At 47.9% G+C, this 16,547-nt stretch overlaps 5 protein-coding genes across 5 annotated transcripts; 1 reads left to right on the top strand and 4 right to left on the bottom strand.

Moving 5' to 3' along the window:
* Positions 1-577: 577 nt before the first annotated feature.
* Positions 578-3,207, bottom strand: K444DRAFT_642235 (uncharacterized protein; the record flags this gene model as incomplete). The annotated part of the gene is made up of 3 exons (XM_024884713.1): positions 578-654; positions 728-3,089; positions 3,169-3,207. 3 exons carry the CDS (start codon positions 3,205-3,207, stop codon positions 578-580), a joined length of 2,478 nt encoding a protein of 825 aa, XP_024738949.1.
* A 975-nt stretch (positions 3,208-4,182) lies between these two features.
* On the bottom strand, positions 4,183-4,734 carry K444DRAFT_628059 (uncharacterized protein; the record flags this gene model as incomplete). Its single annotated transcript, XM_024882879.1, has 2 exons — positions 4,183-4,353; positions 4,393-4,734. The coding sequence occupies 2 exons, from the start codon at positions 4,732-4,734 to the stop codon at positions 4,183-4,185; spliced, it is 513 nt and encodes a 170-aa protein (XP_024738948.1).
* Positions 4,735-7,184: 2,450 nt separating this feature from the next.
* On the bottom strand, positions 7,185-9,626 carry K444DRAFT_662175 (MFS general substrate transporter). The gene is made up of 12 exons (XM_024886666.1): positions 9,201-9,626; positions 9,097-9,142; positions 8,986-9,041; positions 8,728-8,928; positions 8,619-8,677; positions 8,529-8,571; positions 8,426-8,476; positions 8,364-8,373; positions 8,240-8,311; positions 7,951-8,181; positions 7,842-7,896; positions 7,185-7,788 (listed from the first exon to the last, which is right to left on the bottom strand). The coding sequence occupies exons 1-12, from the start codon at positions 9,408-9,410 to the stop codon at positions 7,269-7,271; spliced, it is 1,554 nt and encodes a 517-aa protein (XP_024738947.1). The 5' UTR covers positions 9,411-9,626; the 3' UTR covers positions 7,185-7,268.
* A 344-nt stretch (positions 9,627-9,970) lies between these two features.
* Positions 9,971-11,416, top strand: K444DRAFT_651952 (putative cytochrome P450). The gene is made up of 4 exons (XM_024885751.1): positions 9,971-10,480; positions 10,526-10,747; positions 10,795-11,178; positions 11,257-11,416. The coding sequence occupies exons 1-4, from the start codon at positions 10,053-10,055 to the stop codon at positions 11,381-11,383; spliced, it is 1,161 nt and encodes a 386-aa protein (XP_024738946.1). The 5' UTR covers positions 9,971-10,052; the 3' UTR covers positions 11,384-11,416.
* A 207-nt stretch (positions 11,417-11,623) lies between these two features.
* Positions 11,624-14,644, bottom strand: K444DRAFT_361138 (uncharacterized protein). The gene is made up of 8 exons (XM_024872185.1): positions 14,368-14,644; positions 14,283-14,316; positions 13,038-14,227; positions 12,833-12,978; positions 12,712-12,732; positions 12,572-12,650; positions 12,256-12,460; positions 11,624-12,201 (listed from the first exon to the last, which is right to left on the bottom strand). The coding sequence occupies exons 1-8, from the start codon at positions 14,386-14,388 to the stop codon at positions 11,990-11,992; spliced, it is 1,908 nt and encodes a 635-aa protein (XP_024738945.1). The 5' UTR covers positions 14,389-14,644; the 3' UTR covers positions 11,624-11,989.
* Between the last annotated feature and the right edge of the window lie 1,903 nt (positions 14,645-16,547).

The raw sequence follows: 16,547 nt of genomic DNA, 5'->3' as shown, positions 1-16,547 counted from the left end.
TGCTATTAAGAATATGAATGTCGTGATAAGAAGGTGGGGTTGGAGGGTGGAGGCTTTTGTGGATCCAGTTCCACTTCAACACCAGGGCTCACTTAAGCATCAACATCCAAGCACCAACCCAAAGGGGACATGCAGCAGAACAGAAACAGCAATACATCCGCAGTCACTGGGGCTGTACGAGGATCCAAGGGCAAACCACATCCCACATCTCGAAACGAAACCCTACACTAGATATATAAATCAATAAATAATGTACTCCTACCACTCAAATCTTCTTTTCTCTATCTCATACAGACAAACCCAAACCCAAGTAATACTCCCGCAAAACGCTTGCAAAACGCCAATAATGCATATGCAATTACACCTCTTTCATCCTTTCCCCCTCGATCACCGATCACCTGTCGCCTCTCACCCCTAAATCAAACAATAAAGAGAAGCAAGCCGTCTACCCAACCGCATTCATTACTCATAAAATCCAACAGCCAAGAAATAGCGCTTTCTAATCGTACAACTTCGAACAGAAGTCCAGGAAAGGGGATGAACCAGGTGTTAAGAGGATCCATAGCTCTGACTCAAGCTAGATTTTCCTGGTCCCTGGGCCTTCTTCAATGCGCGAAGTTCGTCTTCTAATCGCCGCCTCTCTGCTTGTTCGACCTGTGAAAAATTAGCAAGAAATTCAAAGGTAGGAAGTAGGGAAGGTAAACACATACCCTCAACGCCTTCGCACTCTCAGCTCTCGTATCTCTCATCATCTTCTTAAACTCGTTTTTCAGCACCGTCGTGCTCGTCGCACCCGGCTGCGCGGCCCCATCTACACCCGGGCTCTTCATGCCCAGCCACCTAACCTTCTCATCACTCAGCTGCGCTTCAAGATTCTCTCTTTCATCTCTGAGCTTATCGATCGTGCTCTCCAGCTGCTCGCGCTCCTTCTCCCACTCAATAGACGCCTTGGTCATCTGTTCGTACTCCTCGATGGTCTCCTCAAGCTCCTTTTTTAGCGTGCGCATCTTCTCGTCGCTAGCACCGCCACTCGGGCCATTCTGCTTCAGAGCCGAGAGCTGAGCGGTGAGAGCGACATTCCGTTCCTTGAGATCGTCGATCTCTTTTTGGATTACTGGGTTGGCTGCTACTTCTGCTGCGCGTTGAGCTCGAGATCCATAGGCGCCGTCAAGCTCGGCTCGAGCGATCGTGACTTCGGTTTGCAAGCGAGCAATCTCCATGTTCGAATTTTCCAGCTCTTGTTCTTTATCCAAGACCTCCCTTTCTTTCTCCTTGATGCCAGCCTCGAATATTGCTTGGGCAGCTGCAGCTGCAGCTAACTCCTGCACCAGGGTGGCAATCTTCCTTTCCGAGTCCGCAATCTTGCCCTGCAGTTCTGCGTTGGCTATCGAGTGGTCGTCTTTCAGATCTTGCAGTTCCTCCTCGAGAGCAGCGATCGTCTGCGCACGCTCATTGAGCTGTTCTTGCGCGGCGCGGATCGCGGCTGATTCGTCTCCTTGTCGCGATTGCTCACGCATTCGTTCTTGTTGTCTAGCGTCGTCAAGCTTCTGCATGACGAGACTGAGTTGCTCTCTGACCGAATCAGCGTCCCTCTCAGTTCTGATAAGCAGAGCCTGAATCCTTTCAACTTCTTCGACCTTCTGGTCAAGTTCAGCATCCTTCGTGGCGTCAGATTTGCTGTTCAGTTCTCGCTGCTGCTTGATCTGTCGTTGAAGGACCTTCTTTTGGTCCTTCAGGCGTGTAGCTTGAGCGTAAAGCCATTGTACCTTCGTAGAGAATCCTTGCAGTGTGAACGGTTCGTTCGGGTCCCCGCCCTCGTCAGGTGACATATCATCTTCGTCTTCAGGAAGATTCTGAGCGGTTCTCGTCTGCCTTCGCTGCTGTTTTCTCTGCCGATTTTCCTCTTCGCCAGATTGAATAATATCCCACAAGCCCATCACGACAGTCTCCATCTGCTCCAAATTGTCTTGATTGCCCATGTTCTTGGCATTAGCAACGGCTCGAGCCAATTCCACCTCGACAGCACCGATAGTATCTTGGAAGAACATCAGTTGCTCATTCAGTCCCTTGCCGGTAAGTTCTGGTGGTTCTGGTTGATTCTCGTCATATGGGAGCAGCAGACCCCTGAGTTCACGATTCAGTGACTCGAGAGTTTCTTCCATAGCGGATTCTGACTCTGCATGCTTCCTCGTAGCCAGACCAAGCTCTTCATCCATTGTCGTGATACTCCGCTCAAGGTATTCCAGATGGCTCTGTAGTGTCTCTTCAGGATTTGACTTGCTTGTAGGAGCGGCATAGCTTGCATCACGCTGAGGATTTGCCTTCACTATGACCTCCCTCAACCGACTGTTCAAAGCTTCCAGCTTCTGCTCCGTGTTCGTGATGATTTGCATCTGCTCCCTGGCCTGAGATTTCGGAGGCGGTCCAATGACACTGTCCCGTTCGACATCTCCAAACCCATCAAGGTTGGCCGCAGATTTATATGCACTTCTCTCGTCGAAGAAAAACTCGTCCCCTATAGGCTCCATGCTGCCCCTAGCATTCGAATATGTATACATGCTTTCTGGACTCCCCGGAATTCCAGGCTGCTGCTGATTTCCTGGCTCCTTGGGCATCTTCTTGGGTCCTTTGTGTGTCATCTGCAATATGCCCGCTGTATGCTTCAACAGTTTGCTCTGGGGTTCCATCAGTCGTTTCTCAAGAGAGAACAGCTCGGCAGCCAGTTCCTCGCACTTCTTCTCACTGGCTATCCGTTCCTGCTCTGCCTCGCGGACCTGATCACTGGGTTGGCGGGTGTGCCCAAGAATACTTCTCCTCGGTTTCTTAGAGTCTGGGCTGTCACCCGTCTTGTATAACTTTGCCATTGAAATCGCGGCATCGCGGTATTTGGACTGGATGGCCAGGTGCTGTCTCGTTTGCTCGATCCGCTGAGTGAGGTATTGGCATTGCTTCTTCAGATCATCCACCTCTTCCTGCGAAAATATCTCGTACTCCTTGCTATCGAACAGAGCAGTCTCGACCAGAAGATGAACTTGAATCGGATCGTTGACATTGAGAAGAGGTGAACTCTGGGGTCGCGTAGGATTCATCTGTAGTATCTCCATCAGTACCATCCCATGTCATCCACCGCTGCTCCCAACGCTATGTTTTGAGGGATGGTCTACTCACTGGATTGAACCGCGATTTCGACGCCTCAAATCCATTCATGATATCTTCACGATATCCCTCTAGGACTACGCGCCCTTTGGGTTCCTGCGGGCCCGCTCGTTGTCCGTTCTGACCTGGTGCGCCATAGGCCTGTGGCTTAACGTTTTCGTCACTCCTGTACCCCTTCTGCGGCATCCCATACTCTCCTTGACCTCCTCTGTATCCCAAGTCTGCACTCGGCCTCGGCGGAAGAGCCTTGCGGCTAGGAGGTGTCCCATTCATGATTGCGCTCCCTCAAATCACCCGTTCGTTATGCTCGTCGCGCGAATTCGTTACCGCATCGGTATGTTGGAAGATGGGAGAAGCGGGTTAGAAGAGAGAAGGCATCTGCAGACTCCGTAGCAGTTTCCTTGCGCTGTCCAGAGGCCGATCTCAATCTTGAGGTCCCTGATCACCTTTGTCCCCCCTCTCGCATGCGATCCCAGTCAACGAGGTGTATGATCGTCTCTCGGCTCTTTCCCCTTCCCTCGAACCCAAACTTTCTTTTTCTGACCGACCCCTTGCCTTCCAGCCACGGGTCACCTTGAAACCTCAGTAAATTTCTCCAGAAGAAAGGTAAGGAGAAATACGCACAGGTGCGTAAAGTTGAGGCGCGAATATATTAGTAAGATGAAGTTCGATAAAAAGTTCGTGCCAACGGGTTTAGTGCAAGGGTTCCATAATTAGCACAGCCACGCGACTATTGGCGATGTTCAGGGGCTGTGCAAGGCGTTATGGGGCGCCACATGACGAGCTTGTAAGAACAAGAACTTCGATGACAATTGTTGTGTTCCGTAAGCTGAAGTACTTGGGGTTTCTCTCGTACTCGTGCATCAGTGTTAATCTCTAGTCATGTGCCGTCAAAAGAGAGACGTCTGCGAAGTAGGGGATGGTCCGCCTTCGGGGTCATATCATGGGTGTCACGGGATCCGAGCACTCTCCATATGTCTCCTCGAATAATGGGTCTCTATTTCTGATCGAGCATTCATTCATATTTCAGTCATATTTCTTATTTCCTGCATTCTCGCAATACATTTCTGGCCTCATATCATCCAGCATGGGTTGATTTAGAGGCTCGAATTTCAAGCTGTTATTGAAGCCACGACACGTACTCTCAAGAAACGTGTAAGGAGCTCGAGGTCCCCAGATGCGGATTCTTACTCTCCTCTAAGCCTGATGAAGTGAAGATGGTCATGGAATACATACAGTAGGCAAAGCAGAAGCCACGAAGCCCTCCAAATGGCTCGGCATTTTAGGCACTTGAACTCCATCTGTCTTCTTCCCCATTCCTACTTCTTCCCATGTGACTAGATATTCGGCGACGCATGGCCTGGAATTTCCTGGTTGCCAAGCTTTTCCATTTGCCTTTTCGCCTTCCCCATTCTCTTCACCTCCACTCTGTCCAGGGCCGTATATCACTCTTGGAGTCGAGGGATGGATGAATATCTTTTTGAGATTTGCTTTCTGCGTACTTGGCTGCCTCCATTGCCTCAATTTCTTTCCTGATTTCCTCTGATTTAGCTTTGGCCAGATCCCACATGCCTTCATGACGATCGCATGGAATTTTGGCGTGCTTGATCAATCACCCAACCGTTGATATCATCGATGTCAGTTTCCTTCCTTGTAAGCGCTTCTAGATGCATGGCATGGAAATTGTCATGGTGTTCGGTCATCCATTCGACCACCCAACCAGAGATTTGAGCAATTGTTATATATGGGAGATATCGCGGGATCACAGACCAGGCGAACAACTCGCCATTGGGACACTGCCGCATCACAGCCATTTGTCCCAATACTGCCGCCATGACCAAGTGACCAGCTTTTTGTAGCTCTGGAAGGACATCAGTCGATCATTAATCTCATTTGCTCCGAACAATGGCGCATCCAATAGAAGATTGTTGATATATTGAGCCCGAACTTCTCGTTTTCTTACAGCCTTTGCAGCTTCCCGTCCATTGATTGGCTCCAGTGGCCCATCCTCAACTGTTGCCGAATTCCCGAGAGCTACCCCGAAGCCGGATTGCCGTAATCTTTCGTGGTTTAGAAGTGCTGCCAAATTGTCTTGTTTGCCGTTCTTGGTTCGGACTGTATAGCTTCTCAAAAACTTTGCCCAGAGAGGATTTGACGAAATGTGGGACGAGAAGTCGGATCCCGGTAGTTCGTCCCGAAAACCTTGCCCAATACTCCTCTGCCCTAACCTGTGATAAACTGCTTACTACCTATAAATTCCATCTCAGCATACGAATTGTTGCATTGTAATACCAGAACCTCACCTACGAAGAGAAAGACAATCACGTTATCGATAACATCTCTCCCTTCCTAGATCTATCGTTGGAGTTCTACTCAAACAACTGCTTAAGTCACCTTGTTCATTCCCGTATATGATTGTGAAATGCTATCATTAAAAGGTATTAAAGGTCATTAGTCATATGATATTTGAATCTTTCACGAATCTTTCACTTCTCGCAAATTTGAAAATTGCCCCGCCTCGTCAATCTATTGGCTTTCTCACTATAAATATAAGGACGAGAATCCCAAATCAGATTCTATACGCCTTGGAAACGCTTTATATACAAAAGCCCACCACCAATAATCACCAAATCAAGTACATGAACCCCCAGACCCGGTCCATGAACGAAAATGGCTTGGAGAATGAGAAATGGCCAGCTGGGGGTTTTTCCATACTAGAGATAATGGAAGTAGGTGAGGGTTTTGTTGAGCGATCACCTGTCATCAGAGTTGAACCATGACCAGTTGGTCCAGTCGAGGTGGACGTGGATGTTCCAGGTGATGTTCCAGTGGAAACCAGAACATTGAGCAGAGAAGAACATGCCGCCGCAGACTTGCTTGGTGTCACAGACAAAGCCTTGCCACCGAAATTGCAAATTGACGGCGTAGAGTTATAATACAGATAATAAGTATTGAAATCGGTCATGGCGCTTATTGAATTTCCCAGCACTGAAACAAGGCCTGGGCTTGGTTAGCAAATGCAAAATAAGCCATTAGATAGGAAAAGGGAATAAATACCACAATCCGCGTCTTGGTCCTTTTGGTCTGCCTCGGAGTACTCATATACAACACCGCCGGAGAAGACCGACTTCATTTGGTCACCATAGAGCGCTTTAACTTCTGTGAAAGGGTAGGCAGCAGCACCCCCCTCCGAGGTACACTGCATTCATATTCAGAAAAGAACAGGAACGGAGTGCGTTGCAAACTCTTCGGTATGTTTGCAATAATTGGAGGTCACCGTGTCTGAAGGCTTGCACAGGAATAGATAGTGTTGCCCCAGAAGTCAACGGTGTTTGTGTCGTCCCCGCAACTGAAGTAGTTGGCCAAGTTGATGTTGATACCCGGTGTCAAAGTCTCATTAAGGTCTTTGTGCGTGTATCCGATTTCCAGGGAGGAACGACATCCTTTGGCCGTGATGTACGCCTTGATATCGCGAACTGCAGCTCTGAGAAGGCAACATCTTTGGTTGACTCTGCACTCTGGGCAACTTCGTTGCCTACAGAGAAGCCAAAAATACTTGAATGCCTCTGCAGAGTGTCTACCAAAGAAGTGTACTGTTGGTATAACTGATTAATAACGCATACACTGACGAGATTTGCTCCAAGTTGTTTTAGGTATGGGATGTCCCGTTTCCATGAATCGCCGTCGGCGAGAGCGTCGACAAGATCGGCGTTTTTAATGCTTGCGCCTGTATCTTTGGGATTCTGTTGGTATGCAACCTTTTTGATGAAGAATTGAAACATACGAGAGGCTTGCTTCGTAGACTTCGTGAATTTTCTCCCTTCGGAATGGGGATTCAGGGGCTGCTCGCTAAAAAGTTTAGCGATGTCTAATCCCCACGGACAATCACTCCTCGGGCTTCACCAAAATCCGATTCATAAGCTTCCGACCTTACTTCATTACAGCAGCCAGGACCTTGGTAAGAAGCAAAGAACGGAAAATAAATAGCCAAACTAAAAGATGATCTTCAATGTTTGGGGAACTATCTTCACCAAGAGTCAAATACTGGAACAAATACGGGACAAATCTGCTGCAATCGTTTTCCGGCACTGCCCCTGCGCGAAATATGATCACTAGTAAGTAAACGTAAAAGTCCGCCTCTGATCTCCGCGCCTCCCATTCTCCCCTCTATCCTCGGCCCTCCTTTGTTCCTCGTCCCACCCCGCAATCTGCTTCGCCCTCCAACGATTCTCATACATATACGCGCCTCTCATTCCCAAGAACCCCAACATCCCTACGCCAATCAATATCATCGTAATTTTAAGGGGATACCCATACGAAGGCGCATACTGCGCTTTGAACAACTGGCCTGCAATAATGCCAGCGATGTTGCTGTATCCATTGATACCGATGATCAAGGAACGTGGTCCAAGTAGTGGGGTGTTGTTGGCGAGCCAGCCGACGATGAGAGGGCCGGCAGAGAAGGCTCCGGCCAGGCAGACGTGTGTAAATCCGTAACGGAGGTGTGGATCGGAGGAGGTGTACATTACGATCAAACCGATGAGCGCGAGGGCCATGCTGGTCACTGTGTGCAGGGAGCGTTCGTGGAAGTGGTCGGAGGAGTAGACGAAGATGAAGAGACCGAAGGCTCCACTGGAGGCAACATTGTAAGTCTTAATTTAAATGGAGGAGAAAAGTGAACTTACACCACGAAAGGTGATACGCTCATCAAGTTTGCCTGAACACCAGAGTATCCCATACCTGTTCCACAAAGTCAGACTCAGATAAAGCCAAGAAAACGGATGTGCTGCATACCTTTAACAATGAGGGGCAAGAAAGTTCCAAAAGCGCTGACAGGTAGCGTAGCCAAAATATTGAAAACAACTGTGAGAAGTTTCTTCCAATCTGTGAGGACGGCTTTAACATCTCGCATGCTGACCATGCGGGTGTCTTTAATGGCGTTGCCATCTTGGTCAACTTCAAAGTTTTTCATTACGTCGATATCCATTCTGTGAAGAGAGTGTTCGCGTTCGGCTTTGCTGAGAACTGAAAAGTAGTCAGTTGATGGCACGAGTCAAGAGGGCAAGGGGGTGGGTCAACTTACACCATGCTGAGGTTTGCTTCAAGGGAAGAGCGAAGAATGTGATAAGGACGGCAAATATTGTGATACCACCCTCTGGGAACAATGTTAGGGTTGATAGGTATTATTGGGGTATTCCAAAACGTACCAATCATAAACTGTATTTGATTGTTAGCAGGGAAATATGTAGGAGCGTGGATTCAAACCTACCAACAACTGCCAACTCTTGTATTTCGATGAATGGATTTTGAAGACGCCGTACTGACATCAATCAGCATTCAATATCACACAACCTAGGATCGAAAGCGCTCACTGCTATGAGACCCGAAAAAGCTCCAGCAATTGAGTACATTCCCCTACTCTGAATCAGTTTCCCCTCATCAAGATAAAAATGACAACTTACGCGAACAGTCCAAGTCGAAATCCCAGATGGTATTTGGGATACCAGGTTGAAAGGTAGAACTTCCATAGAATCAGTGCCAGGTTTTCAATGAGAACGACAAGACACTTACGAAAACACTGGGCACGAATCCAGCTTCAGCAGCTCCAAGCAGGAGACGTAAAGCGATTAGTTTTTCTCTATTATTTATTCCCGCATGAGCCATGCAAAGTGAAACCCATGCCACCATCATGAATGAGATCCAGTATTTGACTCCAACGCGTCTGCCGATGATGGTAGATAACGGCTGTAGCGTGACGAATGTGACTGAAAGCTAGGCAGCGGAAATAAGCATCCAGATGGGGGTTTCCTGCTTGTATGAGGAGCCTACCAAGGACACGGCATTGGAAATATCGTTAGGCTTTAGGTGTGCATCTTTTGCAAAGCCTGGACGAGAAAAAATCAGCTACTGCCATAAGTAAACGGGTTCTGTTCAACTTACTCGTTGTAGCAGCATTCCCGATATTCGTCTTGTCGATACCGCACAACTTGTATTCATCAGTCCGGAACACTTCGAATAATCTAGCGAGTGAGGAAGCCGCCTACCATGAAGTTGAATGCAAGCAACGGAAGTACAATGAAGTCTAATTTCATGTTGATCGACCTATCGAGTGCCGCTTCCTGCGGTGTTCGAGGCACATAGAAGTGTGGGACATTTTGACTTGGCAAATTCTCGACAAGATCAACATCACCGACAGGTTTGTCTACGCTTGTGCGAGACTCGCTAGGATATTTCAAATTCGGTTCAATTGCCATTGCGAGGGATCTGCAAGAGCGTATCGTATGAGATGGAAGATGACATGAAATGAGGTGATAAAAAAGGAAAGGGGAAGGGGAAACGCGAAATATACGACTTGAGCCACTTAGGCCACCCCGTGCGGGGTCCCCGCGGGCGTGCACTCACTTGTCAGAGTGAAATTTTCTGGGGACCGGGCTCTCCACTGTGGACCACGCTTGGCGAAGTAAATTCCGGGTTGGACCCTATAAGATGGTCGAGATTAAGTTCCCCGAATAAGAGGCTGGAAGCGCGAAGGTGGGACAGCGGAAGGGCGGAAGAGCGGAAGAGCGGAAGAGCGGAAGAGCGGAAGAGCGGATGAACGGAAAGCGGAACAACACTCCAGCTTGAGATCGGTCTCTGTTCTCGCTGCATATGAGAACGTGAATACCGTAAGAAGACCCGGTTTCCAGTTAACATCTTGAGAAGATCCCATTCCAAGCCTCGACTTTTCTCGGCAAGTAGCAACGACATTTATCTCTGCGCCCCCCCCCCCCCCCCCCCCCCCCCTGGCCTTGTACAGTCTTTATTCTGGCATATACCTCGATCTCTTTCTTCAGTGACTTCCATAGACTGGAAATCTGACTTAAAACAAAACCACTCTATTCATCGTATTCGAGAAAATGGCAGAAGTCCTTGCCCCTTCCAGCCAAAAGCCCAATGATTTCGATCCCCTTGAAAGCAATGATCCCGGACACATCTACGCTAAATACGACAAGTTAAGAACCATGTGCCCTGTTGCCTTCACAGACAGATACAATGGTTACTGGCTCCTCAGCCGACTCGAAGATGTAAAAAGTGTTGCTCTCGACGGGACTACATACATTTCATCAGTGAAAGCAGTCGTACCCAGCGACCCACGAGGCATTCGTCGACCTCCACTGAATTTTGATGCGCCAGCACATACACCCTATCGAACGGCACTGGATAGGACACTCAAGCCCACAAGACTAAAGCGTCTGGAGAAAACTCTCGAGGCGCATGCGGAGAAGGAATTGGCCCCAATGCTTGAAGCAGGAGGAGGGGACATATGTATGGAATATGGAGCGAGGTTTCCAGCTTGGGTTTAGACTGAGTGGCTGAACTTGGACTCGAGTTACACTGAAGGATTGGCAGCTAGTGCCGCTGGGTGGATAAAGGCATGGAGAGCACAAGACGGCGATGCAACAACGGAGTTCTCGACAAAGCTGTATAGGACTGCCGAGACATTACTTGAAAGTCGAAGGCAACATCCTCGATGTCCAGAAGACGATCCAGCTTCGTCGTTGCTACTTGAAAAGGATGCCGATGGAAATTTCTTGGATAATAGCCAGCTTATGTGAGTCTACATTGTAACGACCGAGCAATCTTGCTAACAAGATCTAGAGTCTGCCTCCGCCAATCTCTCGTTGTTGGAATGGTCGCTCCACCCCTCTTGATCGGAGCAATATGCAACCACCTGTCGAAAGACCAAGAGCTTCAAACACAATTGAGATCGGACCTCAGCTTGATTCCTGCCGCAACGGAGGAGTTCATACGCCTCTACACCCCATATCGAGGCTTCTCTCGCACAGCATCCAGAACGGTTTCTTTGCATGGCAGAGAGATCAACCCAGGAGAACCAATTACCCTTTCTTACGCGGCTGCCAACCGCGACCCTTTGGTATTTCCAGACCCTGATAAGTTCATCTTGAACAGAGAAAATCTCACCTCTCATCTCGGTTTTGGAAGAGGGAGGCATCGGTGTGCAGGAATGCCGTTGGCGAGGATGTAAGTTGCACACATAGCCCATATTCCTCTCCTGGAATTAGATTTTGTGGAGCTGACATGCATTACTCGGGATTGCAGGATGATACAAGTTGCGTTGCGAGTGTTGCTTAAGAAGTCCAAAGGGTTCGAAGTGAACGGATCGCTGGAGTACGCCAGGATGCCTGAGATGGGGATAATCAGTTGTCCATTGAGCATTAAACCATAGAATTTATACTTACGATTTGCCCATTCCTCGCCCATTCAGAACCCTATACAGTAGATAGTGGCAAAGATGTCATATCCCCTCAATTATGTTCCCAGTCCCAAAGTGAAGCGTCGTTGTTTTGTCCAGCGAAATTGAAGTTAGAGAAAACGTTCCCGGCAACATTCCACCCTTCTAATGCCCCAAACATCATCTCATCAGATCGTGCCTCGAAGTGACCAATCGGGTTATGGTTCACAAGGTTGGCCAGTACATCATCTCTTGAAAGGATAGAATTCTGGGGCGGTTGAAATTGTGCCGTTGCTTGAAGTGAACAGGCAATATTTCCTCCAATCTCAGCCGTGCCTGCCCCTTGACATTCCATTGGATTTTCCTTGTTGATATTCGAGTTGACATCCCGAGCTGGTAGTCCTTCTGTCTGGGTACTCTGATGATTGATATGGGATTGCCCCATAACCTCGAGGATATCTCGGAGTAAATCCGCATAGCGAATTGCTACGACCATCTGGTCCATGGACCGCAATATTTCGAGTGATCTATTGACATCTTCAATAAGATCAGCCTTCACACATCCTGCTGTTAATAGAATAGATGGACTATCAAGCAAGATCACTGTAAGAGAACGGTGCTCGCATAGAGAATATATGTTGCGTTGTACCACCAGCTCCGGACGTAATGCCGATGAGTAAAAGCAGAGTGGAGGATCTTGATTGTCGCGCTTGCTTCCAACAAGCAGATGGAAACAGAGTGATCAAAGTCAACGGTAGCTGACGGCAATGACAGGAACGGGCGATAGATGAATGCTCTGATGTGATGAAAGCCTATTAAGGTTAGGATACTTTAGCTGCAATTTTGAAAACTCAATCGAATCTTACCTATTTGCAGTGCAAGCTTCTGTTTGCTCATCCACTCGGGCTCCTTGAAAGAGACAACGTCGGGGTTAAGCCAACGAGGGAGCGTTGCATTCCAGACTGTCAACTCCTCGTCGAGCTGTCGTGCGGACTGAGATATTTGTTCATAGTTCGCTTCTAAGGAGTAAATATTCCGAGATGCCGACCGATGTATTGCGGATAGGGAAACCTGTGCAGGTATTATAGACGTTTGTGAAGGTTTACAGCTTGAAGAGTTGGTGGTTGAGGGGAAGACCTGAGCTCTGGTGAGAACCTTGACTGAAATATTGGGAATACTTACAGCTGATAGAGGAGTTGGAAGGCGATATTTAGATGGAGCACTCATACTACTTTCTCGACCGGAGGAACAAGTTATCTTGCTGGGAAAAACTGATCAGCGAACAATTCTAATTGTGTTGGGTTGCAAGAGTAGTCAGTCACATTTCGTGGCAGTAGATGCACCTGTGAACATCCATTATTAGCTGCGAGGTTCAAGAATTTGATTGACAGCTTAAGACTGAGTTGTGGAACATGGGGGGGAAATTGTTGGGTGACAACTTACCACCATGTCCTAGCAGATGCAACTTGGGATTCTTCGGGCTGTGAGCGGTTTGTTGATGTGATTCCTATAGCAAAAGCTGTCCTGACCGCCATCCCACTATACATATAGCTGGCATGTGGTCGCAAAGCATGATGACACCATATGGACTGAAGAGAATATTTAGCAATTGTCCGGAATCGGGAGCTTCGATTGGGGATTAACTTACAAGTAGAAGAAGTGCTTGCGCGCCTTCTAAGGAGCAGATTTCGAACACATCTCCAAGCAACCTCCGGGCACGTTGAAAATAAAGCTTCGAAAGTCGAATGGAAGATGGTACCACCTTTCGGCTGTGTAGAGAGTGATTTTCCTCCCATGGTGCACCGAGTTCGGAACGGCTGCTTTCGAGTGCGTCTGTGGGAGCGGCCAATGCCCCGACCGCAAGCACTGCATTATAGAGTGCCAAAAAATGCATCTGGTTGCGCCGAAGTCGTTTCAACGCGCTAGCAGCCCATATCTCACGCCCACATCTTTCCTTGAATATCCCAGTATCTAGGAAGGGAGAGATGTAGTGTAAGTTGTTAAAGTATATATTTACATACTCTATCTCCAATAACATGGGATTCCCGAAGAAACAATCAGAGGAGTTTTGGACTGCAACTTGGACGTCAATAGACCGTGGCTGAGCCCCTGGTGTTTCCGGGTCATGGTGCGCGTTTGGTTCATGTGGAGACGCAGTTTGAATGGTTGCCGGTGTCACAGGGGCAGAACTGGGCTGCTTCTGAGCTCTGCCTGCAACGGTAACTGGAGATGATGGCCTCGGATCAGGCAGAGTGGCAGTTTCATCGCAAAGAAGATTGACAACCGAAAGAGGGGTATGTGGTGGATCTATCGATGCGAGATTCTGTGTCAAGCCTGGAGTTTCGGCAGCTGTAGACTGCGAACGAACAGTACTCAGATTCGAGGAACCGGCAGATGGGTCCGGCAGAAATCCAGGGCTGACAGTGTGGTGGTCCGTGGAAGCTGGTTTAGAAGGATCCGCTGCAATCAGTTGACGAGCCTTTGATAGGAGTTTATTCAAAGATATGAAGTTTGAAGAGGGTCCGTAGAACTCTGTACCACTCGTCTGGTGGTTGACTGCAAGCATCGTCTCGTTCTCGAATTCCCTCCAGAGGGGATAGTCACCACTTGACGGAAAAGCATCTTGAAAGGAAACAGGCCGTTCCTGATGCTGATATTGAGACGGTATGCCAGGTAATTGGAAATACTCATCTTCGAGTGCTCGCTCACGCACGACAGGCGAGACTCGGAGAGGCGGGGGTCTCGAAGTCTTGTCCAGAAGAAACGAGTTACCTGTATCGGATCCTCTCATAAACTTTTGGGAGGAACTCTCGCTATAAATACATGGGACTTCACGATCTAAGAGTCGATTAACTCTGGACAGTTTAAATGCTGGAGTGCTGGAAAGAATTACCTTTACAAACCTGGCACGGCCTGCCTTGGTCACACTAGAAGTCGTTAGTGCTGCGGAAGCGGGGGCTGTTTTAATAGTAAACCACCTTAGCTTTTTTACTCGGCATAGCTCACAGGCCCGAGAGGCTCTGGGATGATACTTTCTCTTGAGCGGCGGGCGCTCATTAGATGAGCTCGGAGGGCCAGAGCTATGTCCTTGGTTCGAATGCGGTCGCGGACCTGACGGCTGTGCCTCCCCCCCGTTGTGAAGCTCATAGCCACCCATAGTGTGTCATCTCAAAAATCTCAAGCACCTTGTTGTTGATGTGTGGTCAATATATTGTTAAGAATTGATGAAAGGGATGAAGTTGCCGCTGCCGAGGCTTTTGTGTCAGTACAGCCGAAACTGTTTTTAATCGTGCGTCAAGACTTTCACTAAAGCCCCTAAGTCCCTGCGGGTCTAGTGCGTATTAGTTATACGGTCAAAAGTCAGCGATACGGTCACTTTTTATTCCCTAACAAAAAAAATCTAGAATTTTTGATAACTCCACAACGTAATACAAGATCTGAAAAGAAAAAGTTTAGATAGAGGTACGCCCAATAATTAAGCAATTTTGGCTTCTCTCAACTTTTTAATTTTGTGGAAGTTGTTACCAAGAATGACCGTATCGCTGTGACTGCGCCGTATCGCTGATACGCACCAAACCCGCAGGGATGTAGGGGCTTTGGTGCAAGTCCTGAGGCACAATTAGCGCCTCTCGCTTAAATTATGGTGGGGACCCCCTATGCGTTACTTTGGCGGGGTAGGTGCGGGATACTATGACCTGATCATGCTGATGTACACTTCACTGAAAAAGTAAAGCATCGTTCAAGGGACAAGTTTCTGCTTGCCATTTATCACTTGCATGTTGAGAGGTCAATTTTGAGGTTCAGCAAAAGAGCATATAATTGATGTAACCTATAAGGTTTGGGGTGCCCAAAATCAGAGTTTTATCCTTTGCGCCGTCACGTGCAAACCAGCCATTTCAGCATTGCAGACGTCTCGACTCATTCTCATGTCATGTATAGTACTTCTAATAGCCCGTACTAGATTACGAGAACACTTCAAAAGGACAAAATAAGTAATTTTTTACTTTGAAAGAATGTCAAGAAATTAGAAACGGAATACATAATTCACTATCCGTAGTTCAATAATGAAGCCTGCGACTACTGTGAAGGGGCACCATTTTGAAGTGCTCTGATGGACAGAAAGGAGCTGCTCGTCGAGAGCTGGAGGATGTACCGTATCACATTTCCCTGCGATATTGCTTTGAGTATTATGATGTTGCAAAGGTGCCTTCCCAACTCACCTTCATGCATACTCCATGTTTGCTATTATCCAGTACCTTTCGGGGAACTCAGGGGTACCAAAATAAGTTTGTGAGGATGAGTAAGCAAGGGCTGCACTGAACTTTCTCACTCCCTGTTGATAATCAAACCCTTCTTCTCTCCACCCATTAGCCTTTGATATTCCTCGCAGCTTGCGCTTTCCTCCACCACTTGATATAGCTTCTGCTTCATCATTCTGTTCTAAACATATTTGGATTAGACATTGCCAAGCGCATCTGAATCACTCTGCGAGCACTGTCTAAAAGCCCACTTTCAATAACGAGTGGCTCGAGAGTTTCGGGGTTTCAATTAATGTTGTGAACGCATGATTACACATGTAGCTCTTGATGTTGCCAATTTCAAGATTTCTCCAGCTGGCTTGCGTGCACCCCAACCTACCAAGAAGCACAGCCGTACAGTCTCTGGCTGCCTCACCTGTGTGTTGTCCCTTTCACTCCTCCCTTTCCAACAGCGCTTTAGCTCTTCGACCAGACGCATGCTAAGCTTATGATGGGTGTAAGAAGAAGAAATGTAGTGAGGAAAAGCTTGTATGTTGTAGATGCCGTCGGAATCTCTCAGCAGAGCCTTGTGTATGGGATACCCCGGAATCTTCGCGGCCGAGAGCTCATCAGGTGCTCCGAAACACCTTCTGCAAGTTTGGAAGTTGTCATATCTTCACAGACGTCTGAAAAGTATGACAGTCTTTCTCCGAGGATATTGATGTTGTACCTCGATGTCCCATGAGCTTCGATTTGATGAAGTCTCTGTTGAAGAAATTTCGGACACTTCTTCTCTTTCATACATCAAATCAGATGTTGCGCTTTTGACACCTTCGATACTATGCGTTTTCGATTCACCACCACTGATACATGCTTACGCAGCGTGTGGTACAGCATTACTTTCAAAGCCCGGATTCCGT

This window comes from Hyaloscypha bicolor, assembly GCF_002865645.1.
Source record: "Hyaloscypha bicolor E unplaced genomic scaffold K444scaffold_55, whole genome shotgun sequence".
Lineage (NCBI taxonomy): Eukaryota > Fungi > Ascomycota > Leotiomycetes > Helotiales > Hyaloscyphaceae > Hyaloscypha > Hyaloscypha bicolor.
This window is presented reverse-complemented; position numbering and strand designations above follow the sequence as displayed.

What these genes read in the sequence shown, in the direction of transcription:
- K444DRAFT_361138 (XM_024872185.1), bottom strand. Translation starts at nt 14,388, where the DNA reads ATGCCGAGTAAAAAAGCTAAG. An exon ending in GCCGTGCCAGGTTTGTAAAG is followed by an intron (nt 14,228 to 14,282) that starts GTAATTCTTTCC and finishes ATCGACTCTTAG; the next exon opens with ATCGTGAAGTCCCATGTATT. An exon ending in TGCATCTACTGCCACGAAAT is followed by an intron (nt 12,651 to 12,711) that starts GTGACTGACTAC and finishes AGTTTTTCCCAG; the next exon opens with CAAGATAACTTGTTCCTCCG.
- K444DRAFT_651952 (XM_024885751.1), top strand. Translation starts at nt 10,053, where the DNA reads ATGGCAGAAGTCCTTGCCCCTTCCAGCCAAAAGCCCAATGATTTCGAT. An exon ending in TGTATGGAATATGGAGCGAG is followed by an intron (nt 10,481 to 10,525) that starts GTTTCCAGCTTG and finishes CTTGGACTCGAG; the next exon opens with TTACACTGAAGGATTGGCAG. An exon ending in GGAATGCCGTTGGCGAGGAT is followed by an intron (nt 11,179 to 11,256) that starts GTAAGTTGCACA and finishes TCGGGATTGCAG; the next exon opens with GATGATACAAGTTGCGTTGC.
- K444DRAFT_662175 (XM_024886666.1), bottom strand. Translation starts at nt 9,410, where the DNA reads ATGGCAATTGAACCGAATTTGAAATATCCTAGCGAGTCTCGCACAAGC. An exon ending in GAAGCAAACCTCAGCATGGT is followed by an intron (nt 8,182 to 8,239) that starts GTAAGTTGACCC and finishes ACTACTTTTCAG; the next exon opens with TTCTCAGCAAAGCCGAACGC. An exon ending in AGCGTATCACCTTTCGTGGT is followed by an intron (nt 7,789 to 7,841) that starts GTAAGTTCACTT and finishes TGTTGCCTCCAG; the next exon opens with TGGAGCCTTCGGTCTCTTCA.